The sequence below is a fragment of the Falco peregrinus genome, chromosome 12, assembly GCF_023634155.1.
Source record: "Falco peregrinus isolate bFalPer1 chromosome 12, bFalPer1.pri, whole genome shotgun sequence".
Taxonomy (NCBI): Eukaryota; Metazoa; Chordata; class Aves; order Falconiformes; family Falconidae; genus Falco; species Falco peregrinus.
Genome location: NC_073732.1, coordinates 2,929,087 through 2,956,424, shown reverse-complemented (window position 1 = coordinate 2,956,424; position 27,338 = coordinate 2,929,087). Strand labels below are relative to the sequence as shown.

The following is a 27,338-nucleotide window of genomic DNA, read 5'->3' as shown; positions in this document are numbered from 1 at the left end:
AAGAGATAAACCGGTAAGACCCCAAATTAAATGAGATATGTACTAGAATTTATTGATGGTCACTAGCAAAATGAAAATGAAAAGAAATATTCCCATTGCAGAGTAGGCCTGCACTTAAAACAGAGAGTATTTGTGCCACGTCCTCCAGCATGGCCAAGCCCCTCTGCACACTCACAGCGGGATATTAGCATGTTTCTTCCAGGGACTGCTCTGTGTTTTACTGGCCAGCACATCCAGGTCATGGCAGATGCGCAGGCGGGTGGTCGAAGGTTGGATGATATCATCGACAAACCCTGTAAAAAACGAAAAAAAAACAACCCTGAGAAGCCATGAAGAGTTTGCCTCTCAGCCTTCTATGTCTAGGTTGTAACGTAAATTAGCAAATCAAAACACTACTTGGCATAAACAGTTCACAAATTACAAATTAACTTAAGAAAATTTAAAATAGCCTGAAAAGCAAGTATTGCTGTGTCAATAGTTTTTTAATTAGAAACATCTGCTTTTTCAATTTGTGCAAAAGTCAGCAAGCCAAAAACTGTTCAGGAGGAGCTTTACTCACCGCGTACCACACCTGTTACTGCAAAGTTTTTGACATACCACCTCCCTCCATCTACTACTGTTACTCTGATTTAAAGGTTCAGCCGTGACATCCCTTGACTTTGCACGTGCAGGAGTCTCTCCCCCGGCTCAAACAGTGGTAACAGACAGAGGGGGCAATACTGTACCGAGTGGCTGTGGTGGAAGACAGCTTGGCTACATCTTCCTGGCTCTGTGGCACTATTAACAGGACTTAAATGAAGTACAAAACCAATCAACGGAGTAAGCCAGCATAACTGGAAACGGAGAGAGCCGACCCCAGAGTCTACAGAACTGCCTCATAGAGCGCAGCCAATGCTTCAAAGCTAGAAGTAAAATTCAGAAGTAAAAACAGTGGGGAAATTTACTCAGAAGAGCCCTGGGTAACATCACTGAACTGAACTAGCCTCTGTCCCTCTCTAATGGCCACTGGGCTGCATCTTGGACTGTCAAATAGATTGTCAAAGCACCTGTACTTTTAAGGGAAAGGTGGAGTTTTGAGATGCTTTCCAGTATGTACAAAATTAAAAATGGCCTTTTCAGCGCAGACCCTGCCTTTCACCAGTCTCCTTCCATCTGAAGATGTGGTTTGTGTCTAGATGTGTTTTTCTGTCACACGCACAAGCTATGGTTAAGCATTGCCTTTCTGATTCTGGTACAAACGTCTCACCTAAATAACTTACTCGTTCGGAAGAAGTTTACTCAGTAGCTACAAACGTATCTATGTGCAATGGCAAACAAACAGGGGACCCAGCGTGTGAGATTAACCGTACCTCTCATGGCGGCAGGAAAAGGGTTTGCAAACTTATCCACATACTCGGCCTCTGCATCTGCCTCTTTTCCTCTGAAAATGATCTGGACGGCGCCCTGCGAAGACCAAGCCTACAGGTCAGTGACAGTCACTCAGGTGGTACAGAGGAAAGCCGTCTGCCCCACCAGCCCCTGCCCCCACACTGCGTACAGACAGGCGCGCCAGTACGCTGCTTCACAGAAAATGCCAGTTGTCTTTATGGTGCCAGGCCACCTCCGTGGCGCTGCGACGGCACTGATGGCTGCTGCGCACCAGCCTGAGTCAGCCTGCGTTTACCTTTGCTCCCATCACTGCCACCTCCGCGGTAGGCCAGGCATAATTTGCATCTCCTCTTAAATGCTTTGAACTCATCACATCGTAGGCTCCCCCGTAGGCCTGGAACAAAACCCAAGGGATTAATTATTGTGAAGTGCCGTCGCAGCACCAAGAGCCTACATTCCTCTCGCAGCTTTTACTATTCCAAAGACATGCGAGTGGGGCTAAATTGTACCTGAAAGAGACCACGAGTGTCTCCACTTTGCTACAACAATCTCCCAAGACTAGGTGTCTCTTCAGCTAGAAGCACAGAAGAGCAAGGACGGGGACTGTTGGTAACCAAGACCATTGTTGATGGCAGGGGGAGAGGAATGAGTGCGTAGCTGGAACAGCAGAGGCCTCAACCTGCGCCCTGCACATGCACGCAAACAAACCAGCCAGCATGCTTCTGGGCTTCCCTGGCCAGGGAATGCAGCACTCGGCCGCTGCAGTGCTCCACTCTGGTACTGGAAGTGGTCCAGACAGCCGTGATGAACAGACACTGCAGAGCCAGCTGCAGCACAGTCCGTTTCAAGGCATTACTGAAAACTAAGCAAGGCTGCAAGCCCTGGGCACCAAAGGATGGCAACAGTCAGAAGTATAGGGTTGGGAAGAAGGAAAGTTTTCTTTTCGCTGCGATAAGTTTTCAACTTATCAGAAAAACAAGCAAGAGGGGCAAACTAGCAAGGAAAAATTAGACTATAGCAAAAGCATATGGAAGAAGAGAAACCACGTGAGCGTTAAGCCTGCAGACGCAGCAGCAGAACAATAGAGTCGGCACTGGTTTGGGAAAAGGAGACTGAAGTGGCAAGAATTGAGACGGAAGCTCTGGTGTGTGCAAACAGATGGCATGGACCTCAGCAAGACACGCTGGGGGACAGAGGACAAATACTTGACTGAAGGCATTCCAAGGAGAAAGCAGAGAGCAGAAACACGCGATTTCAGAGGAGTGCAGAGACAAAAGGAATGAAGGAACTGAGGTAATAGTCTGAGAATAGAAGACAGGGCCTCTTGTAACCTGACGACGAGGTGTTACCAGATGGGACAAATGGAGACGTGACAACGACAGAAAGCACAAGTGGGACAGATGGACAAAGCTTTGCATAACTAAAATTGCTACTACTGAAGACAGGAACTCTAAAAGAACACCATGGAATCGTGCCAACTTACCTTTCTGGTGATGACAGTAATTTTAGGCACAGTTGCTTCTGCAAAGGCAAACAGTAGCTTTGCACCATGACGTATGATTCCACCATACTCCTGAGCTGTACCTACAAATGACAGATTTTTTTTTCACTCCAGGGAATTCACAAAACCACTTCAGCAATTGTCATCATCCGTTACCGGCAGCAAACTTCACCACCACCAGCGCTATGTTAACGTCCAGGAGAGGGTAATACCAGGCAATGTCCTCCATACAACACCGAGCCACTCTGTGAAAAACCTCTCACCAAAAGCAGCCGATGTTTGCATTTAAGGTCACACAACCAGAACACTCACCAGATGGTACCTTCCTAGGAACAAAACAGTTACATCGTTTTCAAGACTCCAGATCTGACTTGCAGTGAAAAACACAACCTAGATTCACTTCCCCAGAAACCCGCTCTTCCAAACACCTTTTTTTCCAGACCATATGGAAAAGCAGCTTAGCTGCTATACCACAGACCTGTCCTAGCTTTCCTTCAAGCAAGTCCAAGATGATGGACCTTAAAAGACCGAGCATGAATTCCTCTACAGGAGTTCTCACAGCAGGTGCTTTTGGAGCATGCTCATAGCAGCGAACAGGAACATAAGCCATCCCTGTCACAGGGCGTTCAGCACCGTTCCACCCCACCCACAGGCCTAGCTGGCTTCACGCAGCAGCAGCAACTTTATTTCTAGGATTTCTGACCATCAGACCACTGGGCAGAACTCTACAGTTGTTTTCTAGCAGTTTATCCACCTACTGACTTTTGCTTTCAGCACCTGAGATAACCTCTTAGAGTACTTTGGGATCTTTTTAATGGATGACTTCATTTTTTTTAATGTAAGATTTGAAGTAAAAATTCTTTTGTGAGGTTTATTTGGTAGTCTTGTTTGGTGGCTCAACTTTAATGCTTCTCCCCAAGCATAATCTGAGTGTCTAGTAATTTATGCCTATACTTACAAATGTCTCCTCTCAGCTGCCGTTTCACTTTTCACTTATGTATTTCCCTCCAGCCAGTGGGACTTGTCAAGGCCACAGAACCTTTCCAGCAGCAGAAATCAGAACAGCTGTGTCGTCTTATCCCAGAAGCAGTCTGAACGCAGCTGGGACGCTCAACCGAGACCCCGAGCTGGGGGAGCACACAGACCCCGTCATCCAGCCACAGCCTCAGTTTCAATGCACACTTAGAACAAGGTAGCCAAGCACCTGAAATGCTTCAAGCGTAAGATCAGATCATTCAAGTATTATTTGAACTATTCACACTGTCACCCACGGCCAATTAACACAAACTCTTTTCTAGCCATAGATTCAGTCCCAAACCCATGCTAAAGATGCGTTTGGGTCACTAACACTGTGAGATGTTTGGTACATCTGTGTGGGCCCATGTGACAGATTCTTTCTTCTTCTGTACTGCACAGGAGTTGTAGCGATCACCACCCTCAGAGTTACTCAAGCTGAAATTTCTAATGTTCATGTACTGATCTTGCCAAAACTCCTTAAAATACAACAGTTCAGGATCACTCTCGAGCCTCAGGTCTCCCTAGATTTCTCTGCTTTTACTTATCTTCCATTCACCTACTTGCAAACCAACATTCTGTTGTGCATTACTGTGACTACTTTTAATTGGCCACATGGAAGTGAGCAACTGTCCATATCTAGATTCCTACAGTGGCCGCTGGAGTGGCCTGAGCCCCATCAGGCAAGGAGGGTGCATCCTACAGCAGGAGAGAAAGGAGAGAGAGCAAGAGGGAAGAGGAAGGTTCTGTTAAAACACGATTACATTGTATTGAAGTAAGAATGGGAACGGTGACAGTGACGTTTTAATGCTTTGACAGCTGTACAGGCCTCGAGGGAAACCTTGGTTGATACAGCAGTATATTGTTTCATGAACCTTATATATACAACCGTATATATAACCTTATATTCAACTGTATGAAAGACTCAGGATGTTTATTGGTGTAACATTTCTATTCCTCTCACAATCTGTTTTCTAATAGGTCATTTTAACGTTGACTGCTTACAATAGCCTATGCTGAGAAAAAGTCTAATCTCGGGCCTTTCCTTACCGATTTACCTAAAGCTTCTAAATCATGGACATCTTTATCTGAAAAATGCCTTGGAGCATGGCAGAACCTAGACTTTCAAAGATGCAGAGAGCAGGGGTGTGTATAACTGAATCAATGGCAACCAAGGACATTCTTTTTTCCCCCCTGTAGCTTCCTCATTTACACATTTGGGCATTAAGTACAGCAGGTCAGACAGTTTCTGTTGCTGCAGCGAAGCCTGGGTAGCAATGCAGGCCTGTTGGTTCAGTAACTCCGGTGCCGAGCAGGTCTGGCTGGAACACATCTTCACTGTGCCCTCAACTGCCGCTGCTTTGGCCCTCTCCTCAAGCAAGCCCAGTGAAGTTCTGTGACCTCACAACACACTAATAGCATTATTGGGGGCACAGTGAGGCACTTATTTCTTTTTCCTGCAGTTTCTTGCGTATTTCAATATCCTTTTGTGATGACCACTCAGAGTTTCTGTCCCAAAAAAGCAGGATTTAAAAATCTGGCTTGTTTAAAATCTACTACAAGTAAAGGTCTTTTCACAGATTTTTAAGATGGGTCTTTAACACCACCACCACCCTGCAAGGAGCTGAAATGTAATGGCAAGGCATACCTGGCAAAAACCCAGGAACGTCCACAAAAGTAATCAGTGGTATGTTGAAAGCATCACAGAAACGAACAAAGCGGGCTCCTTTCACTGAAGAATTTATGTCTAAGCACCCTAAAATTAAGAAAACAAAGTGTTTACAATTTTTGTGGTCTGCTAATGGCAGTAATTCAAGGCAACTCAAAATCACACTCCATTTTGGCTGTATTGTCTTCTTAAAACAAAACAAGCACTTATCTGCCAGTAATATGGAGTAATGTGCCATGAAGTTTTGCTGGTTTAGAACCAAGATTAGAGTACAAGCTACATTCAACAGGCACTCGTTTTTCTGAGCGCTGTTTGTAGAGACTTTCTATCCCCACAAGTTTAAATATATTCTTGTAATTTAATATATTTTTCTGTAAATTTTCTCTTCATTGATATTTTTCAGATCAGTCATATTGAAAGGCTATAGAGTTCTCCATTAAAAACCAAAAAAACCTCAAAAAAATCCATTAAATGGCCCACTATGAGAAATACAAGCATTTCTGGTAAACATGCTGCAAAGTATTTCTCTTCTGGTTTAGTGCCATTTAGAATTATGTGTTATTATATTAAACTGAAACACATTTTGTATAAAAGCATCTGTGGAATGTTAAAATCAAGAATATTAGAAGACTAAAGTAATATGAAAGCCTGCTAATACCTTGATAATCATATCTTGTAAAGATTACAAAAGAATAAAACATCATACTGGGTCATCTGTTTTTCCCAAACAAAAAGGCACAAATATTAAAAACAAGGAGCAAACCAGAAAGTTCTGATCAGTGGAAGTCACTTCAGAAATTACCTAGGTAAGGAGAGAAAGCGAAATCCCTCGACAGTTCAAAAAGGTGATCTTGGCTGTAGCTACATGTTGTACCTCCACACCCAAATGCTCCGAGTTCAAGAGCCCCACCTGTGTATGTCTGGAAGCTCTGCACTGCTCTAGCTATAGCAAGCTGACAAAAACCTCACCCTACGGAAGAGTTTTAGGCATTTGAATGCTGTGGACGTAAGTCTGCAGTTCCCGTATTATGCTTAATCCAGTTAATCACAGGCTGCTGCCAACTAAGTGGTAGTCTTCCACCCACCCCCCTCATGTGCGCCTACCGCTCCGCTTGTGCTGGATACAGTGGTCATTGATCTCCCTGCGAGCAAGACCACCTTGCTGATCCACTAAAGAAACAAACTGTTTTTCAGTTTCACAACTCACAGCTGCATTACAATGAGATTCAAGACAAAGGAAGCAGTAGAAAAACCAGCGCGAATGAGCGGAGGGACCGTGCAAAACAAAAACAGCCTCACAGCCTTACACAGCATGCAAAAACCAGATGTAACAGAGAGGAGACAGTGTTGACAAGTTTCACACTGGACTCGTACAGCCAACTCTAACCTGATGCTACTTTGGGTTGGTTGCCCACTATCCCGACAGTTCGGCCATTCATCCTGGCAAATCCAACAACAATGTTTCTGGCATAGGAAGGCATGATCTCGAAGAATTCCCTCTCATCAGCAATCTGCAAGGGTGAGAGTTGGGCAGAGCCCATATGAGGACAGACAGACATATGTGTATTTATATACACAGGCAAACACACCATCAGTTGTGTTAGTATCAGAACTTTTAAAACATTTTGCAATTTAAACAAAAAAAAAAACACACACAAAAAAAAACCCAGGAAAGAGACCATTCCATCTTCTTTGCAGCCTTCATGCCAGGTATTAACTAGTGCTGCACTTATTATCAAAACTGCCACTTAGGCAATCTATCAGAGAACATCTTTATGACATATTTATTCCTCCATAGTGAGCCTTTTTTCCTAGCTTGTAACATTAAAACTTCAAATCAGATGTTAAGAACTCCCTTCTCGCAACTTAATTATTGGCAGACTACATTTTTAAAGAACAATTTCCAGTGATAAAAAGCAAATAGTACTCCACAGAGCTCAGAAACTCTCCAAGACACGTTTAATAAATACTCTTTCTCTTTGCACGTTCAGAGCACTTCATTAACAGAGGCCAGGAGAGCTGGCTCTGCTGTGTCCATCTCCCCCGGCCACCAGCAGTGCACACAGTAGAGAACGGACAAACTTTTATCTGCAGCAGAGGAATGCACGCACTACGTCAAACATGTCTGTCTGGAACCACAACTCCTCGGTAGCTGCACTTCTCCCTGGGGTTGAAGTTCCAGCATGTGTTCTGCAAAGTGACATCCGCTGGTGTATAAAGCGGTATCAAAATTCACATGTTCAAAAGAGATCATAATTACACATGGAGCAGTAGCGACACCTATACATGGCTGCCTAGTGTTTCCTACTAGAATTCCATGTTTTCAGCCCTTTATGAGAACTTTGCCTATACAGACTGCAATTTGCCAGCCATTTCTGGGACTGTGGCACAATGAGAAATTGTGAAAAATTTATTATTAAAGTAGTTTTATTTCCTTCCTTCATGCTTCTCTAAGTCTGTGAGACTTCAGGGTTTTTTTCCTAGTTCAGATTTTTTTTAAAATGCCAGCTTTTAGAACAGGTAGTGCTGAAATTCAGAATGGAAGAATCCAGAGAATAAAAACAGCCTGAGCTTGCTTTCTCCACTGAAGTTAGTCTAAATGCAGCCAGCTGCAAAGCGCAACGTGTTAGCTGAATGAGCGTGTGGGGATAGACAGTCAAATAAAACAGCAGAAGGGAGAAGTTTGTAAAGGTCCTACAAACACAGCTGAACTCCCCCCACACATATGTGCTGCCCGCTGTGAAATGGAGTTACTCCTAGCTTCGGCATCCACCTAAGAACCCCGGGTCGTCTGCCATTCCACATCCCTGTGATAGAAGCAGCAGCTGGAAATTTTAATACTCAAAATTCAGACTCTCAGGCTGCTCTACAGGGGGCTGTAGCAGTTTCATGTGATAAAACTTCTTTTACAGCCATGTTCTCTGCCCAAGCATTTATAATGTATTCAGTTGTTAAAACTGGAAAAGTGAAGCACTCAATGTTAGGCAAGAGGATTACCAGCATTGCCTAGGCTGCTTTAATAAAACCTCCATCATTTATAAATTGCAATACTGGCTTTCAGGTTCTTTTTTTTTTAAATAGTAAGATGTTTCCTTCCCTGCCACCCTGCCAGGAGATCTGCCTCAATGAAACTTCTAACATCGGACTTTCCAAGCTTCTGAGTCCTTGACTTGTGATTTAAAAAAAAAACAAAAAAAAAACCTCCTGTACTGTCTGTGTATGTTATTGTCTCTTAGAATAAACAGGGAAGGGTAAACCTTTGGATGCAGCCTATGTAGTTTATTACCTCTTATAAAAAAGTGACCAAATTGAAGACAGTAATAACAAGGTGTGGGTCAGGGGGCAAGTGAGAGAACTCAAGGCAGGAGAGGATTTCAACCCCTGAGAGAAAACTGACAGACAGCATCTTCCAGCTGTAGTTACACATGCAGCATATGAAGATGCATCCTGAAAACAAATCTTAGAATTCCTTTCATATGCTAAAATCTTTTTTTCTGCAGTTTTTGTGGCCCCTTCATTCACAGCTACTACACAGGTAAAAACGGTAACTTGTGAAGACTGAAAAAAACTTACCCTTGGTGCCATTCTATTGGTTTCTTTCAATTACTTAAGACACAGAATATAATATATCCACATTAATTGCAACAACGCTCACACCAGCAGACTTACAGAGTGTATGATGTCCAGCATATCGTAGGCTTTAGTAGATTCAGTTGGGACAACCGTGTCCAGCTCAGGAACCAAACGGTCACTGCAGAAAATAAGTAAGTATGAACAATAGTTACTGATCAGATGAACACCAAGACCAAAAAAAAGAGTTGCACCTCTCAGACACTTCATGGAAATGCTTCTCAAATACGGGGAGAAGGAACAGTCCTCTTCGTCTCAGCCAGTTGTGCCTCAGGCACTGAGCCCTGTGCAGCAGGAAGACTAAAGCCCAACTGATCTCGTCCTGAAGGAGACAACTCCTCGACAGGCACCTGTGCTTAGGAAACCATCTCCTGGAAATACATTTTCTCCTCTTTGACTGAAAGAGCCCAACATCAGGCACAGGGGATAGTGGGGGAGGTGAGAGAGCATGCTGCACAGGGCGCTGAGGCCACGGGGGCACAGCTCAGCCGTGGCTGGAAGGACTGGGTAGAACAAGCATCAAGGCGGCAAAAGCAAAGAGCCTGCTTGGCCGGCGGCTCCGGTCCTCGCAGCTGGACGGGCAACACAATTTCTCCCAACAGCAAAGTTTCCTGTCACATACCTGATGGACCGTGCAGACAAAGCTGAGGAGCTGCACATTTACAGCTCTGATCCCTTCCTTGCCCACATTGTGCATCTGTGAATTTGAACACACTTGGCCACAGGAAAACTCTCCATGCTTACTTCCCCTGTCACCCAACAAGCGGAGACTCATGGGTGGGGAAGCACATCTCTCTCGCTCCTTCAGTTTAACGGCTGTGTTTGAAGCGTCTTTATTGTTACTCTGCTTAACAGTGACGCATTCGTGTGGCGCTTTACTTTTAACAGAAATGCTGCCTCCCTGTTAGCAGCTGACACTACCAGTTACCTCCGTCTTTGATCATATTAGTTTCATTAAGGACCTACGAGTGTTAGCCATGCACTGGGCCTTTGGATTAATTCAGTCCCCCGGGGGGGGGGCAGGGTGTGCGTGTCAATTTTTGGCAGTCAACACTGAGAAGAATTCAGGGAGTTTACAATTGTGCTATTCCATAAAAAAAATGATCTGTATTTGTTATGAATGGTGTTTCTGTGGAGTTGTTACTGAATTACTATTTTAACAATGCCGTGATTTAGTGCACTTAAAACAAGACAGCACAAGGTTCTAGACACCCAATTTAAAACCAAAGTGATCTGCAGTTTGTCAAAATCAAGACAAAAACTAATAATGCAAGGCCCACAGCTGTCTCTGTGCTCCCTCACATACACAGGACCAGAGAGGCACAACTCCCTGCCGAGAGGGTAAGAGATACATCTATTAATAGAATAAAACTAACAGCAACACCTCCAAGTATTTTTTCCACATGATTAAGAGTATCGCATGTAAGTATTTTCATAAAATGATAAAATGAAACCTTAATCTGATAAAAGCAACCACTTTTAGCATACTAAAACCCCAAGCTACAGAAGATTCTAAAACTTTTTCTTGTCCATAAAGTAAATGTGAATGTGCTCTTAAGTTCTGGCCACTGCCTGTGGTACTCCAAAGGACAGGGGAAGTGGAAAAACGAAATTACTGCTTGCATAAATTCTGTGCTGTACAGTACTGAGGGAAATTACAACAGCATTAAAATAAATAACCATCATCCAAACGAAGACATTACGCAGGATACCACAGGTTGGAAAATCTCCTTCAAATCATCACAGATAAAGGACAACGGAGCTTGCCAGTCAAGTCACTGGACTTAAGAGGCTGAGAACTGTGTTTCTTACAGATCCCACTTTTCAGGAAGGAACTGCTGCTCATCATCAAAGCAGTCACATCTGAAGCTTGCCACAGTTTGAGACACTCTCACCCAGATCGATGCTGGGTTTTGTTCAATACAGAAGTGAAACTGTACTCTGTTACCCACAATTGATAACAACCTCCTCCAGGAACTTGTACAAACACTTAAGGCTTTCGAGGAAACAGAATTTGTTTATAGGCAAAGACTATAAAGGTAAACACAAAGGTGAAATCACACCTTACACTATACCAAATGCAACGAACAAGACACCTGTCAAAGGCAGGGGACATAGTCACCATCAGACAACTTGGAACTATAAGGAACCTTCTAACTCCAGAACGCAGGTCACTGACACAAAACTCAAACCGACAGAAGTTTCAGCAACCAAGACTGACATTTTTCAACACCACAAAGAACCCACCTACCCAGAGAAAACAAACAAAACAAAACCACCCCACCAAATTCTGGACTTAACAGTGAATACAAAAGTATATTCTATTTAATTTGCATTATTCGTGGTGAATTTTGGTGGTGTGAAAATGAGTAAGAACAAAATTAGAGGAATGGGCTTTGACTGGAGCAGCGGTAAGGATCAACCACATCAATCCAAAGCAAAAGGAGTATTAGGTGTCAATATGTCCAGGTGAAATAATACCAATGTAAGCGTTAAGACCACAAATGGGAGGAATACTGGAGACACTGCTATAAAAACAGGCAAATTTAACAAATAATCAGTCTTCATGTGTATAAAGACTACTAAATTGAAGTTATTAGTACAATTAGTGCATTTATTATACCGTGATCCTCTAATAATGTATCTGGTGCCACGTAAAAGATTTATCTCCCTTAAAAAAATAAAGAACTAATTTCTTATATAAAGTAGCTACAACGTAACCGACAGCTTCTCACAAGAATATAAGCTATGATAAAATACATTGATTAAAAAAAAATGTTGCCTCTGTAATGACATTAAAACACCCCTATCAAGTCTATAGAGGGTGATTATCCCAGTACAATTTTTGAATGCTTAGAAAGAACATGGTAACTTCAGAGATAATCCAGAAAATTTAGCAAATAATGCAAGAGATTTGCTTTGGTTTGTCACTATCAAACCAGAACAGTCTTCCAGTTTATTTAATAAACTCCTAAAGACCAACATCTTGGAAAAATTTAGGACCAGCAACTAACCGACCTGTCTGACCATTCTCTAAAAGCAGCTAGCAAATTTATTTCTCTAATAGTAAACAATGTATTTCAGGTACCAGAGCAGTGATTTGTGAAATCCATCCAAATAAACCTCCTCACACCAATTGTTCCAAAGACATTGCAAAGCACAGTGAAGCATGAAGAGATAACCTCCCCATGGTAAAATCTTCATGTGTGTAAGAACCACGAGACACACATCACGCACATCTACAGAACCGAAAGGAACACATTCAGGCTGCTCCCATACAGGAGAGGGCGACAACCCCTTATGGGTTCCCTACAGAAAGGGCTGAGCTGGGGCTGCAGCGGGACCTCAGGTCAAAATGCTTCCACTCCCTTGACATTCTCTGTCTTTAACACTACTAGCACGGCTGTCTACTCAAACCGTCCCGTGCTGGCACTCTGGCTGTCCCTCCAGCTCCTGGAAAAGTTCTCTGATCAAAGTCCAGACAGTTGCTGGTTTTCCCCTCCTGAAGTGAGTGAGCCCTTCCCTTGTCATGCTGCCAGCTACACGGCGCGCCTGAGAGACAAGTGCCAAGCCATGCAGCTTTCTGCCTCCTTGGCTTCCTTGGTGCTGGCTTCCTTGGTGCTGCCCCACCTCTACCCTTAGCACACAGAACTTACCCAACAGAGATGTAACTGACAAAGAAGGGCAAGTTCTCCCCACTCGTGTTCACTGTGCTATTCTGCCTCACTTGTCTCAAGAGACTGTGACAGCCCATCTGTACAGAGATTACTTCTCCCCATATTCTGTACACAGCCTGCGTAACTTTTCTTTCAGAAAATAAAAAACCCGAGATCTAACAGTGAGCATGTATGTATGTACACATGCATGTTGAAACACTTTGCATATTTACACACCACAATGCAGAATTACCAGCCAAGATCCCAGGCACAAAACACTTCTCTCTCATGCTCCTCGAGTCAGATAAGCCATGAAATTTGGTGGTCAGAGACCACAGATCACAGCCAGTCTCCTCTTACCTGGGATCATGGCATTCACAGACTGGTGCTGGATCACGGTTGCTAAGAGGTAAATAATTAAAGAACTCTCGGAGGTTAAGTAAAGCATCTATATCATTCTCAAAGGCTCTGTGCGCAACTCCTGGAAAGAAACAGTTAAGCAGTTATTGAAATTATTTTAATTTTGCAGCTTTTCATTTTCAAGTATGTACCCATAAAGATACAGAGAAGTAACAGCAAGAGTTTTTAAACCTGAGCTATTAACCATCAGGAGTTTTAAGCCACCAAATCTGACCAGCTAAAAACATCTAGAAAATGTGTGGCTGTATCAGACTTCCTCCTTAACAGGCCTGGATTATTGATCTCATATTTAAAATAACATAAAGGGGTTTATCAGCTATCACAGACCTAGAGCTGGATCCCAATCTTCTGCAATTCAATCAAGGTTACTGTGCCGCACTCAAGCTTTGGACTACAAGTTCTTTTATAAAGGCTGGTGCTGAGCAGTGTCTCTAGTTGTGGTTTTGGTTCGTCACCAGTTCCGTTCACATACCATTTGAGATCCCACAGTCATTTCAAGCCTCAAGAAGATTCATGAGTCACCAAGTTTTCCCAGATGGGGTGGGGGGGGGAACCCACAACAGCGCTTCATCTCACATTGTCACTCGGTTTATAGTTAAGAAGTTCAGTCAATCATGTTAGTAAGCAAACAAGGGGTTGTTAACGAATATTTCAACCCACGTAAATGTCTGGACAACAAACAAAAAAACCCACACCACCCCAAGCCTGCTTTGCTAAGCCCTGCCCTCTGTCAATCTTCCCACTTCTAGAATCTTTTGTGGATTTGCTACTTTCTCTTCCAAATCCCAGAACTCTGCCACACTCCCATTTCCCCTATTTTGTTTTCCATTACTAAAAAGGACCGGCAAGAGAGCCCCTACACAGGGTAAAATCATCTGCTTAAGTAGTTTTATCACTTCGACTGAAGTGACGCTTGAGTACAAAACTGCATTAGACAATCAGCTGTTTAGCCAGAACAACTATGTCATTTACTTTAAAGAACAATTAGTATGTTAAGTGAACTACCCAGCTCTCACCGGATACAGTAGTGTGTGTCTTTGCACCCCCAAGCTGCTCTTGGGTGACATCTTCATTGGTAACAGACTTAACTACGTCCGGGCCAGTGATGAATAGATAGGATGTATCCTGGGGGAGGGAAAAAAGCAAAACCACACAGTAAATGCTACAACCAAGCTGCAAAAGCTCCTAAGGGGAAGTCACAGCCTCTAGACACTTTCCCCAAAATAAGAATACAGTAGAACATAGGGGAAAATTTCTTAAAATTCCTTAACGTATTAAATTAAAAATCCCTCAAAAATGCAATTGCATCGAAAATACAATTATCCACAAGTTACTGGGGAAGTTTCTCTTGATTTTTCATAAAATCAGCTTAATCCATCTGAAAAAAACATCCTTCATGCAGGGTCAGTTTGCACCCTCACCTTCACCATGAATGTGAAATCGGTCAAAGCAGGCGAATACACAGCTCCACCAGCACAAGGACCCATAATGAGGGAGATCTGTGGAACTACCCCAGAACACAGAACGTTTCTCTGCAATAGAAAAGACGTCTCGTTTTACCAAAAAAAGTGCATCTTTCGGTCTGAATTCTTGCAGAATCTGTGCAGGCAATCACAAACAGGAGAGGACAGCTTATTTTATTTACTGGGAGATAAATAAGTATCTGTTGAGAATGTCTTGGTGCAAATAGAACCAAAATAATTTTGTTGCTTCCATTTTGCTTCTTTCTGTTCCCATGCATTCGGTTTCATATACCACGCAATGATGGCAAAGGAAGCGGGAATGCGTGACCTCAACAGATGCTGCAGGGGCAAAAACTTCACTGAGCCTGGAGTGCCGGGAAGTGTACGTAGCTGAAACTTGAACATACAGGTACGTTTATCGCTCAGAGGCAGCAGTAAGCTTTACTAACAAATTGTGTCAAAGATTCTTTTAAAATCAGATTCCTGCATCAGCTTGAGTTTTACACAAGGGTGAATTACTGCTGTCCACCAACATGGATGGCATGGTGTCCAAAAAAAAATGTTTACATTGCTCATTGCTCAACTGGATTACAACCAATTTCTGTAACTTCAATGTATCATCCCAGATTGCGCTGATCCAAAAGACTGTTTGCTCTAACTAACTTGTTATCCCACATGCTCACATTCCTACTGAAAGCACAATCACGTTTATGTTCTGTGCGCTTACTTTAAAGCAATGTGTTTCGTTAGGCATATAAAATAACGTCATTCCTGTGAAAAAAAACAATCAGTAGCACATCTAGAAGAAACAGTTCTTGCATTACCCACAAAAATACTGTAGAAACGTGAACCTTTCACCCGTTCAGTAAGTACTGGACATCCCCAAACGGTAACATTTGTACTGCATACTATTCTTTGAACAGAAACATCTGACTTGCATCTTTTTTTTCTCACCTCCCACCCAGAAAAAAAAAAAAAACCAAAACCCCCATTTTTTCCCCCCACCTTGACAACACAGGCACTTGGTCCTTCTGATCTGAGTTTCTCAAGTTTTCTTCAAGTGCATAGTGTCTGAGTTAGTTTAAGTCCCTCTTTCTGCAGTGGAATTCTTTCTTTCACCTTTTATCAGCCCTATTGAAAACAAATCTGCTGTGTGAAATTCCTAACATGTCTGTATTTCAGAGACGCGGGGACAGCTGGTGGTGGATCACAACCATCAGTCACCTCACAAAACACTCTCTGAACTACAGCATGCCCACCTGTCTCAAACACTCGAGAAAAATTACATCCCACACACAGGCAACCTATACGTCAGTGTAAATCTGAAAGTTAAATAGTTGTTTGGGATTTTCTTCCAATTAGGTAAATTGCCTATTCTTTCATACTTGTGACAGATCTCACTATATAGCGCGGCTCCTACAAAGCTTTTCGTTGGACCACCGTGTTTTACAAGGCCCAGCATTGCCCATGTTTAACACATGGGTAAATGGAACTAAGTGGTATGGTAGTTTGCCCAAAGCCAAGAAGAGAACCAAGGAGGCAGTCCAGGTCTCACAAGCCCTCATATATGCTGCTTTATCCACCAGGTAACACTGGCTGAAATAGGACGATGATAACCTAAAAGTTGACTTACAAACAGCGACTTAAGTAAAGGAAGACTTTGTCCATCTTTGTGGATGCCAAGCTTCCGGGTCATCCAGCAGCCTACTTACCAAAAATATGTCTGCATAGCCTGCCAAGGACTCCACTCCCTCCTGGATACGGGCTCCTCCAGAGTCATTCAGCCCAATCACGGGTGCTCCAACCATGGCAGCTTGATCCATGACCTAGTGATGAATACAAACTCCTCATTATTGACCTAGCTAAGCTAAAACCCCAAAGCAACTAACTCCAAAATGCACACTCCCTAGAAAAAAATCCAAACGTGCCAGAATGTGAACTGCCTACACAGCACTCAGTTTCTGCTTCACTTGTATTAACTATCACAGTCACTAAGTGCTTACTGAGGTATCGTGTTTTAGCCTCCAGTCTGAATGAGTCAAAAGATACACAGTTAATCCCTCTCATGGTCTTTAATATTAATCTGCCCCACTAGCCATGCATCTCTGTACTCGCACTGCATTATCCAAACCCTGTGCTAAGTGACACTGCAGTTTGGACCAAAGAGGATCCAGCCACCTTTGTTCATAAAAGGTCTCAACTGCACCTTAAACATTCTCTCATATATGTCTAATCTGATCTTAGAAGTTTATTGCAGTGGTGATTGCATAATCTCCCTAAGCAGTATATTCTAATGCTTGATTATCCTTCTTAGAAGTTCTTTGAGAAGACTAAACTAAAACCTTTCCTCTGGAAATTTAGAAACGTTACTTCTTTCTTGATATACAGTAGTCAGAGACAGCAATTAACTACTACTTTGCCTCCACATTCGTAAACATTCAGGTACCTCAAATCTCCTTTCAGTCTTCATGTTTCCCTTCACGTTTCTAATGTAAGCACCATCAATTCAGTCACAGTTCTTTCTACATCCTATTTTCTAGACCTCTGATCAGTTTGGTTACTTGCCTCAAGATCATACGCAATACTCCCAACAGAGGCTTAAGTGGAAGGAACTAATTCCTTACATAAAATATTTCTGCTTATTGGATCCCAGTAAAATGTTTGCTGTTTTCATAACACTACAGCACCAGCATATTATGTCAAGATCTGCTTTAACATTTAAGATCCGCTTTTGCTTCTAAGTAGTTTTCTATAAAACTACACATTGTCAGTTATTCCCCATTTTGAATTTCGAGGTTGCTTTTCCCTGCCTGGTATTAGCCCTTTTTAATCATTGCCATAAAATTGTGTCTTATTTCAGACAATCTTTAACTTCCTAAGATTTTTAAAACTTCAGTCCTGTCTTTCAGAGTGCTTGCAGCATCAGCCTTGAATTTTACATTGCCCAGAAACACAGTACCATATTCAAATCCATAGTATCTTAGCGGTACCAAAGCTCCAGCCCAAACATGAATCAGTGATAACTGTCTTGTTCTGGAGCGGCTTTGTTCCTACTTGCAGTCATTCCACGTAAAACAGGGGCTCTTCAGGCTTTGTGCCTGCATGTCCATGTAAAAGTTGAAATATTGTGGTGGCAGACACACCGAATGACTTTACAATTTAAATGCAATCTCACATCTAAAAACCGTTGCTGTGGATTGCAAGCAGGGGCTCTGTGAGCCAAGAGTGCCCTCGTTTACTTATGTGAACGTTACACAAGGCATTAGCAAATGCCTTATTAGAAATCAGCTGAGTTGACATTTATTGCTTCTTACTGGAAGCCCTGTTATGCTATGGGGACAGGTTAGTGAAAAAAGTTCACTGATGCATTTCGCTACTTTCCAGGGACTTACATATGGATTATTTATTTATTTATTTCAAGGCTTTTCCAGACACTGAAGTTCTTCCTAAAACACACATCGATATGCACATTCAGACTACTGAAAATGTGTTCATATATTTGAGACCAGACATTTTTTTGCCATACCAGTTTTTATAGGGAACACTGTCTTGAAACATGACATCATAGATGCACGTATGTAGGCTTTAAAGTGGTCCCCACCACAAGCAGGCACCCATTAATCCCAAAAGACCCACACTAAGTCTCTGCTGCTTCACAGAAACCATTACAAGCATTACAAGCATTTCATGTGGTCTGAAAGACCACAAGGCTCTTCTGCAAAACCAGCCCAGCCCAGACCTACCCAGCTTGGATCTTTGCTGCAAGATGCCAAATACTGCTACCTCTCTGCAGCTCCAGGAAAAAATCCCAAATGGGAAACAATTACCACCAATGGGGCGGATCTCCAGGAAAGCACCTTCACTTCCATGTTCCGTGACATTTTACATTCCTTATGCCACCGATAAGATTGGCAGAAGCTAAGACTGTCTCTCTTAAAACAGATTTCTGCTTCCCAGAATGTGGCCTAAGAAGAACTAAGAGAAGCGAGACACCACACCACCCAGAGCCCGTCTTTATGACCTCTCCACTGCCCAGGCTGCAGCCTCAGACCCTGAGCCCCAAAGCAACCGATGCATCCAGAGCCTTGAAACTCTGGAGCCTACCACTGATGTTGATGCCAACCAAGAACAGTATCAGCTAGGAAGGACACAGGTTTTTGCTTTTTTTCTAGTTCTGCTATCAGCACTCTCCCTGCTTCTTTAGAAGTCAGAGATCAAAAAAACCAAGCAGAAAGGATCCCATCATTCCAGTACTATTACACGCCTCCCCAATAGAGAGAGACACAGCAAAGCTCCAATGTGGAAGGGCAGTATCAAGTCTTTCCTGATACCAAGACTTGGTATTTAATAATAACTTGGCCAAGCAGTTATTATCCAGTCCAAATTCTTTGTGTTTCTTAGTTTTACACCTCCTCACTGCTGAGAAGCCTGTGCCAAAAAGCAGTTATTTCCATCACGAAAAAAGGCCTTGTGCACCAAAAACCTTGTTTCTGATTCCACAGCAACAAGATCCAGGAAATCTTCACCAGCCCATACCACTAAACACTCACACATGAAAAGGTTCTTGTCCTCCCCACAACTGGGATTCAAACACCATCTTTTCCAGTGAGACAAGCAGACAAATAAGAATAAATAGCCACAAGTGCCTGATAACTGTTTATCTTCAGATTGTTCACTTGTTACATTTGCTTTTTATAAATATTACACACTTCCACATAGCACTGTTTACAAGAAAAAGTTTCTCCTGAGTCATTTCACATTTCTCCAGTAGACAATGGCTAGTTAATAAATACTTGTGCTCTGCAGGTCTCTTGTCTTTGGTAGCACGGTACAAAAGGCAACTTAATTCCAACAAAGTGTGTATTACTTGGAAAAGCTGTCTTATACTTGAAAAGCTTCCAAAGGGTACCTCTCTGCTCGCCTGTGCTTTCACTTCTTAATTGACATGAGGAGGCAGGCATTTTCAGGTTGCCATGGCATACACCAGAGTCCACTAAAGTCAATCACAAATCATATTCTCCAAAGTCATTAACGCAACAAATTGAAAAAAGGACGCTCACGATCTTTTGTTTTCTCCTATGCAATATTACCTTGCAGATCTTCTGGGCATGAGCTCCAGATAAACTGCCTCCAAATACTGTAAAATCCTGGAGGGAAAAAAAAATTTCAGATTAGGGAAAGAATCATTTCAGTAAAATGTCATAAAATGTTGCAAGTGAATAACGCAATCCTACAACACCCCATATTTGGTATGCTGGTCCAAAACAACTTGACTCCCTTAGTGCAGCCTGCAGATCAATCCTGTCCAATCCAAGCCTCCTTTACAAGGAAAACGATCTTTTATATGCATTTGCCAGTGGATTCCATGTTAAAATCACAAACTTACTATGCTGTCTTTGGGTTGTTGGTTTTTTTTCCTTCACAGAAACAGCCTCTCTTTCTACAAATATACGCTACTCTTTTATAGACATTGTCAATACTGAAGTAGTCTGGAGAAATTTCACCTGTGAGGAGGGTCTGTGTTCGGCTCCTATCTCATGTTCAGGCCCACATAACAGTGTCCTTCCTTGGAAGAACTATATATCCAAGTCAAAAAAGGCAGGGGGTATGACTCGCTCCAAGATCAGACAGCAATAGTCATTGTGGCCATGATAGCAAATTGAACAAAGGGTACTTTGTGGCCCAGAACAGAGAAGCAGTTACCAGTGATCTGAGAGAAAGCCTTTCTTACACAGTGTTAAGACTAACCAAGATAAATCTCTACCCATGGTGTTTCCTCTAAAAATGTTAATATAAAAAGTATATTCTAACATTAAAGTATCTATTTATATGCTGTCAACTAATCAGAGTTTGAACCTGAGAAACAATTCAAGGTTGCTAAAGTGCCCTCTGTCATAAATACTGCTCACTGCAATTCTAGTTGATGTCTCCAGCGAACAGCCCCCATTCCGTGGCCTGAAACCCAGAAATGGTTCTCAGGACCCGCAAAGCCCTCCACTGACACAGGTCTCCACACACCCGCAGGAACTCATCCACACACATCCAGCCGCAGGGACAGAGTCAACACTTGCAATTCCTTCAAGCACACGGGGCTCAGCGACTTCCCCATTAATTCACAACTTGATTATCAAAAATGTTTTGGGAGGACTCCTCCAGTCTCTCAGGGTATCAATATGCAATGATATTACACCGAAGTAATAACAGTTTGTTTTTTCCAAAACGATCCCACTGCCTCTGCATTCTTCACTCTTCTCATCTCACCCTCGTCACAACTGCAGCTATCACCCAGCGAAGTTTCTAGAAATGCTTTTTTGCTTCTTATCTGAAGGTGCCCTGCTTCCTCCCCCAGGATGTTACATCCATCTTATGCTTATTGGTAGAAGGTACACAGGTACATTACTACACTGAAATATTGTGAATTTATGTCAAAGGATAAGTTTGTGCTATTTAAAAACCAACAAGCAAAACCATACCTGACTGAAAACATAAGCCAGTCTCCCATTAATCCGTCCACGGCCAGTCACCACACTGTCTCCAGGGTACTGTATTAAAAACAGAATAAATTAATTTTAAATAATAATTTTTAAAATAATCAAAGCAGCAAAACGTCCACTAAAAAGCCACAAACTTATACTGAGAACTAAGTCAAAGCAAAGACCAATTCTCCAAGAGGCTGTCTTTCATATTTCCAGTGGGGGCTCCACAAAGATTCCCCCCAGCCCTAGAAAGGAAAACTTAGAGGTAATATCACATAGTAGTTGTGTATTAGTGTAAAGATTAGTGAATTTTGCAGTTTCCCTTCCAATTTCAGCACATCTGGAGTTAAAGCAAATCACATCCTTAAAAACAGGATGCACCTTTTATTAGGACCACCTGATGTTTTTGAAAGGACACAGCACACAATCCCTTCTTGAGGTATTGTTAAAGAAAAGAAAACAACCCTGGAGAAGTCAAAAAATATAATTACAGTCACCTGAAATACTTCAACTTGACCTGTCCCATTTTTCACCCTGCAAATAAGGGACGAAGAAAGAGCTGGAAGAGGAAACGGAGCCTGTGAATCTTAAAATCTGGTTATCTATGTTGTCTCACTTTTTAGTGAGGGAAACGTATACAAGTCTTTCAAGACAACAGTAGAAAAGGAGCTTTACTGGGCTGTAATAAAGGAATTCCAGGCACTTAAATGCTTTTTTGTGGTTTGATATTAAACAGGAAAAAAGAAAAAATGAAGAAAAAAAAAAAAAAAACAGGCGGGGCCCACTCCAAGGGCTACTTATGCTCAAGGTTATCTGTTTTTGCAAGGTCACACCGCTCCGGGAACTCTTCTCAGCCTGAAGAGACGGCACTGCTACCAGCTCAGGAAACACACCTGTAGTTCCAGCCACTGTCTCACACAGATGACTCCTAGAAGCCCAAGCAGCCTGCAGAGTGGCCTGGGTGTGGGTACAAGTCTTACCCTGCCTTCAGAAAGTTCGAGAAACTCAAGAGAAATTCAATGCTAAACTAGTATTCCAGCTCACGGGGCACAGTTATGTCATCTGTTGTCAAACTGCACTCTGCAAACACAATCTGCAGCTCACTGAAAGGTGAATTCTGAAGGACAAGGAAAAAATTAACTCTCTCATCACTCTCAGGACTTTGCTGCTCCTCCTGTCTTCAAAACCAGCAATTTTTTATCAGCACTGTGGGATGCAGCATTGAGTAGCGTGATGAGAGGCAACACAGTAGTTATCTGAGTTTGCTGGGGAACAGAGTAAAAAATTTACTTAAGAAAAGATGTTTGCTCCTATGCTCATTGAGAGGGGAGAAGGTCTAACGTGACATCCTCCCCAGCACCAAGTCCCATCAGTCTCCAGGCTACCAAAACGAAAACAAATCCTTCACCTTTGCCAGTTCCCAACGCCACAGCTGCTCACTGTGGAAGCCTGCTGATCCCTCCCTCATCCACACGATGCAGCCCTGCAACTTGAAGGACTGAAAACTCATGAACTGGTTTAATAACCACATGAACAGAAGTTGTAGTCATTGTGTGCAGCATGGGGCAGTGGTGCATGCTGAGCAGCTTCTCACCACACCCCAAACCAAAATACTCCGCAGCAAACAGGGCCTTTTGCTGCAGAGAGATTCACGTTGAACAGGCCCATCTGCACTAGCCACTGACACATCCCAGCATGTTTGCTGGTCCTTTCTGTACTAAATCTCAACAAAATACTTTTCCCCTGTAGTAATTTATCAGGCATCAATGTTATGGTGAGAGACTTTGAGGAGCCACAGATTTTCCCTCTACGTGATGAACTTCATGTACCACGTTGGTGTAGGATACATAACCATGTACCTGAAAACTGCATAAACAAGCAGATTGCAACTTGCTAACAGACCAGTATGAACGCCTGAATTTCCAAACATATCAGATTTTAAGGCCCTAAACGACTTTATGACTGTAATTTGGCAGACATAAGGATGGATCCGAGTTAATTCATCCTATAACTCTTAATGTTACCTGTAGGGAGGCAGAAGTATCTACCCATATTTGTTCTTCATATCTAACTTGACTGACAAAGTTGTAACAACCACGTTCTACAGCCTCCTCTATTATTTAAATTACAAATCTAACACAATATCCAGGGAGGTACCTGAGCCAAGCAGGTGACCTTATAAAAAAAGGTATCAAGTTTAGACAATGGAAAAGTAAACCACATAAGCTGTTACATGGAAACTGAGAATGGTAAAAGGAAAATTGCAAAACAAATAAAAAGCTGAAAATAGTAAAAGAAATTACATGTCAGCAGAAGAGCCTACTTTCAGCCAGCTGGCTGGCTAATCGGCAGAGGAGTAAGAAACAAGAATTATACGATATAAAACTACCTTATTCTTACTAGAGTCCATCCCAAAGTCAGAACATCTGTGTTCCACAAACATGTCATATTCATCAAAACTGTCAGGGTCCAACAGCAGAAGAATCCGTTCCCTTGCTGTCAGCTTTCCCTGAAATGGAGCAAGCAACAATTAATATAGCCATCAGGTGGTTCTGGCTCTGTTTACTGACCACCAACAGACCTGGTTTAATCAAACATAGCCTCACTTGATCTGCCACATTTGGCACATTAAGCAACTGCATGCCCCCAAAGCTGGAAATAGCCTATATTGTGATTATCCACCTTAAAAACAAGCGTAATGCAAGCCAGACTTTGAAAAGGCGGCTGACTACTGGAGCGGCATGACCACAAGATAAAGGAAACAATCTCAGAGTCTTTTCAACAAGATATAATAGCATCACAGCTATTTTTGCCTACACATTTAAATGCTGCTATTAAGGCCTTTGTTCTATTCTTAAACATGGAACCCTTCCACAGCTGAACCAGTCCTTACCCACAGTTCAAGGCTCAATTCACCATGCTCGATATTTGACCACAGCAAATGAGAGGAAAAAGGAAATACGACAGCCTGCAGGGATTTTCTGACAAAATCCTTTCGTTCTTTTTTCTGTTGGGACACTGATACGGGCATAAGTAGAGAAAGGGCCAAGAACATAACTGACTGACCAGATATGCATGTCCCTTGCTCAGGACTGATGATGCCAAGCAGTAATACCTGACTGCAAAGTTCTTTGTCTCTTGACCTGCCAAACCAATGTTATTTCCAACCCAGGTAAGCATCTGTCTCCAAAGGTCAGGGCACCTGGCTTGTCTTCTTTATAGGGGATGGTGTGACCCTACCTCAACATGACGTTAAAACACAGGTCAGCTTCTCTGCAAAACTTCAGACCACTAGGTCAAAAAGTGCATGAAAATCAACAAGCGTAGGAAAGCCTAACGCAAGCCATGGATTCTATTTACATTTAAAATGCCGTAAGATGTTCGGGGCCCACACACACGCAGAAATGCTTGTGTTTTGGTATGTCAGCGCCCTAAATGTAACGCGGTGAGCCTGTCCCTGGCGGGGGGGGCACTGCTGCTGGGCGAGCCGGCCGCTGGCGGGAAGGGCTGTCACGGTCACCCTGATGCCTACACGCCATCGTGGCACCACCAGGTCCCTGCGTTACACTGAGAAGACATCCCAGCGAGAAACAAGAAGCAGGAAATCTGTACCGGCACCCCCTCAGCATGGCCCAGGTTCTGAACGGGAGAGGCAAGGGCCTGACAAGCCGGCGGCTGTCACCCTTCCCTCTGCCCCCCGCCACTCTGCTAGCTCGCTGCTCTCCGAGATCACCTCACATCGGCCAGGCCAGCGTGAGGGGCCGGGCGCGCCGGCTGCCCGCCGAGCCGGTGAGGCGTTACCGCCGGCCCCGTGCCGCGAGGCGGGCGCTGCCTCAGGGCGGCTGCCAACGCCGCCTCAGCCGCGCCGCCGGCCCGGCCCGCCCGCCCCAGCGCTTCCCGCCCGCGGCCGCGGGAGGCCGCCTGCCCCCGCCCGCAGCACCGCTCCCGCCCGGCCCGGGGCCGGCGGCCGCCCCGTTAGGAGCCCGGCGGCGGCGGCGGCCCGGGGCCCGGCCGCGGGGACAGCGGGGAAGAGGCTCTTCCCCCCGCCGCCCGCTCCTCACCCGCTTGTGCTGGGCATCGATGCGGCCCTGCCCGCCGCCCAGCAGCGCGGCGCGGCGCTTCTCCTCGATGCGCTCGGGCACGGAGGGCGGGCGGGCCCCCGAGGCGGCCCGGTGCGGCCCCGGCCCCGGCCCGGCCCCGCGCAGCCGCGCCGCCGCCGCCGCCCGCCGCAGCACGCGCACCGCCGCCATGTCGCGAGCCCGCCGGCGGCGGCCGGAGCGGGAGCGGCGCCTGCGCGCGGGCCGGGCCCAGAGCCAGGGCGGGCGGGGGCACGGGCGGCGGGGCCTGGGGCGGCCCGAACCGCGCCGGGCGGCGCAGGGGAGCGGCGGGCAGCTGGCCGGGCCCTGCCGCCCCCCCGGGCCCCCCCCGGCCGCCGGTTTTCTCCGGCCGACTGGTTAATGGCTCTTGCCCTTGCGCAGGGCGCTGTGCGCCGGCCCAGCGGGACACGTACCGGCTGTCCCCCGCCTCCGTCTGGCTTTGGAACAGCCCGGGGGGACCCCGGCGAACGTGCGCTCCAGCAGCGGGGCCGGCGACGCACGGGGCCTGCCGCTCCCGGCGAGCCGCCCGCCTTGTCCTTGCGAGCACTGGAATGTCCCTGTGACACCGGCAGCGGCCCCCTGCCTCCCGGTGTCAGCGGGCAGCCCGGAGGCAGCCACGGCACGACTCCAGGGCACGAAGGCCGTGTGTGCGAGGGTGTTGGGGCACACGCCACCCGCATGGGCACAGGCCGAGGTGCCCAGCTGCCGTGTGGCCGCAGTACGGAGACCTGATGTCACCCATCCCCAGGCAGCCCGCCAGCTGGCCAACACCACCGCCCACCTGCCCCATACTTGGTCGCCCCTATAGCTCATCTCGGGTGCTGACCACCAAGGAGTAAGAGCGAGTTGACAATCGCTGGAATAGCACTAGGTGAATGCTGCCTCACCCATCCGTACTGAGCACAAAGGAGGGCACAGGCTTGGCCCTGTAGGTGTCACAAGGGTGAGTCTGGAGAAGGCTCTCCAGGAATGGAAATTCTTGGGTCGTGCAGCATTCACAAGCTGCTGTGCAACCACTCATTTTGGAAGGGCTCTCAGGGCTCCAGTCCAGTCTTCTACTCAGAAGAGAGTCAATGCTGGATTCATACCAGGTTTCTCAGGGCTTTGTTAGTCAGATCTTAAAAGTCTGCAAAGACAGACTGGCACAGCATTCCCGGTCCCTGCTTCAGTGCTCAGCTGGTCTCATGGGGAAACTAGTTCCCCTCCCACCCCTTCTATTAAGTAGCAACCTGCCCCATTTCGATTTAGGACAACTGCTTCTGGTCCTGTGAGTACGCACTTCAATAGAGAGACATTACTGAGGTGACAGGCAGGCTTTTCAGTACTGGAAAACAGCTGTCAGTGGTGTCCCCAAAGGCTTCTCCAGGCTAGCAGAGCTAAAGGGCAGTCCCTCAGCCTCTCCTCCTGGGGCAAGTGCTCCAGCCCTTCACCATTCACCATCATGCTATCCCTCCTCATCACGATGTCCCAACGTGGATGCAACTGCACTGTAAAAGATCCTGTGAAAAACCTTGCCCAAGCCAAGGTAGATGGCATCTGCTCTTCCCTCACCCACAGAACTAGTCATCACCAGAAGGCACCAAGGCCAGTTACACATGATTTACCCTTGGTTAATCTATGCTATTCCCAATCACCTTCTCCTTCGTGTGCCCAAAAAGACATCCAAGAAGACCTGCTCCATGGTTTTCCTCAGAGACCAAATTGAGGCTGACTGCCTTACAGTCCCCCAGATCATCCTCTCCACTCTTGTAGATGGGTGTAACTGAAGCCTTTTCCCAGCCATCAGGGATCTCCCCTGATCTTCATGGGCTTTCAAAGATGATAGTAGCCTTGCTGATGCCTGCCAGCTCTCTCGGCACACTCGGGTCATTCTGTCTGGTCCCCTGGACCGTATGTGTCAAACTTTCTCAGTAACTGCTGCCTCAGTCATCCTCCACTATCGGTCACCCCTGTCCTTGAACCCCTTCCTGTAGGCACAAATACCTGGGGAGATCTTGACAGTGAAGACCAAGACAAGGAAGGCATGGAGTACCTCAGCCCACAC

The 27,338-nt window shown here is 44.9% G+C and overlaps 1 protein-coding gene across 2 annotated transcripts; it reads right to left on the bottom strand.

Annotated features, from left to right (window-relative positions):
• Positions 1 to 26: 26 nt before the first annotated feature.
• Positions 27 to 25,482, bottom strand: PCCB (propionyl-CoA carboxylase subunit beta). 2 transcript variants are annotated; one of them, XM_055817029.1, is made up of 15 exons: positions 25,259 to 25,481; positions 23,587 to 23,706; positions 21,195 to 21,263; positions 19,812 to 19,868; positions 16,434 to 16,547; positions 14,680 to 14,790; positions 14,275 to 14,383; positions 13,199 to 13,319; positions 9,222 to 9,303; positions 6,940 to 7,063; positions 5,532 to 5,639; positions 2,852 to 2,952; positions 1,664 to 1,762; positions 1,350 to 1,443; positions 27 to 293 (listed from the first exon to the last, which is right to left on the bottom strand). In XM_055817029.1, exons 1-15 carry the CDS (start codon positions 25,445 to 25,447, stop codon positions 172 to 174), a joined length of 1,620 nt encoding a protein of 539 aa, XP_055673004.1. In that variant the 5' UTR covers positions 25,448 to 25,481; the 3' UTR covers positions 27 to 171. The 2 variants fall into 2 exon arrangements, with proteins under 2 accessions (XP_055673004.1, XP_055673005.1); XM_055817030.1 differs by lacking the exon at positions 14,680 to 14,790 and having other exon boundaries at positions 25,259 to 25,482.
• Between the last annotated feature and the right edge of the window lie 1,856 nt (positions 25,483 to 27,338).

What these genes read in the sequence shown, in the direction of transcription:
- PCCB (XM_055817029.1), bottom strand. Translation starts at nt 25,447, where the DNA reads ATGGCGGCGGTGCGCGTGCTGCGGCGGGCGGCGGCGGCGGCGCGGCTG. An exon ending in TTACTGTCATCACCAGAAAG is followed by an intron (nt 1,763 to 2,851) that starts GTAAGTTGGCAC and finishes GTTTTGTTCCAG; the next exon opens with GCCTACGGGGGAGCCTACGA. An exon ending in TTTTCCTGCCGCCATGAGAG is followed by an intron (nt 294 to 1,349) that starts GTACGGTTAATC and finishes CGTTTTTTACAG; the next exon opens with GGTTTGTCGATGATATCATC.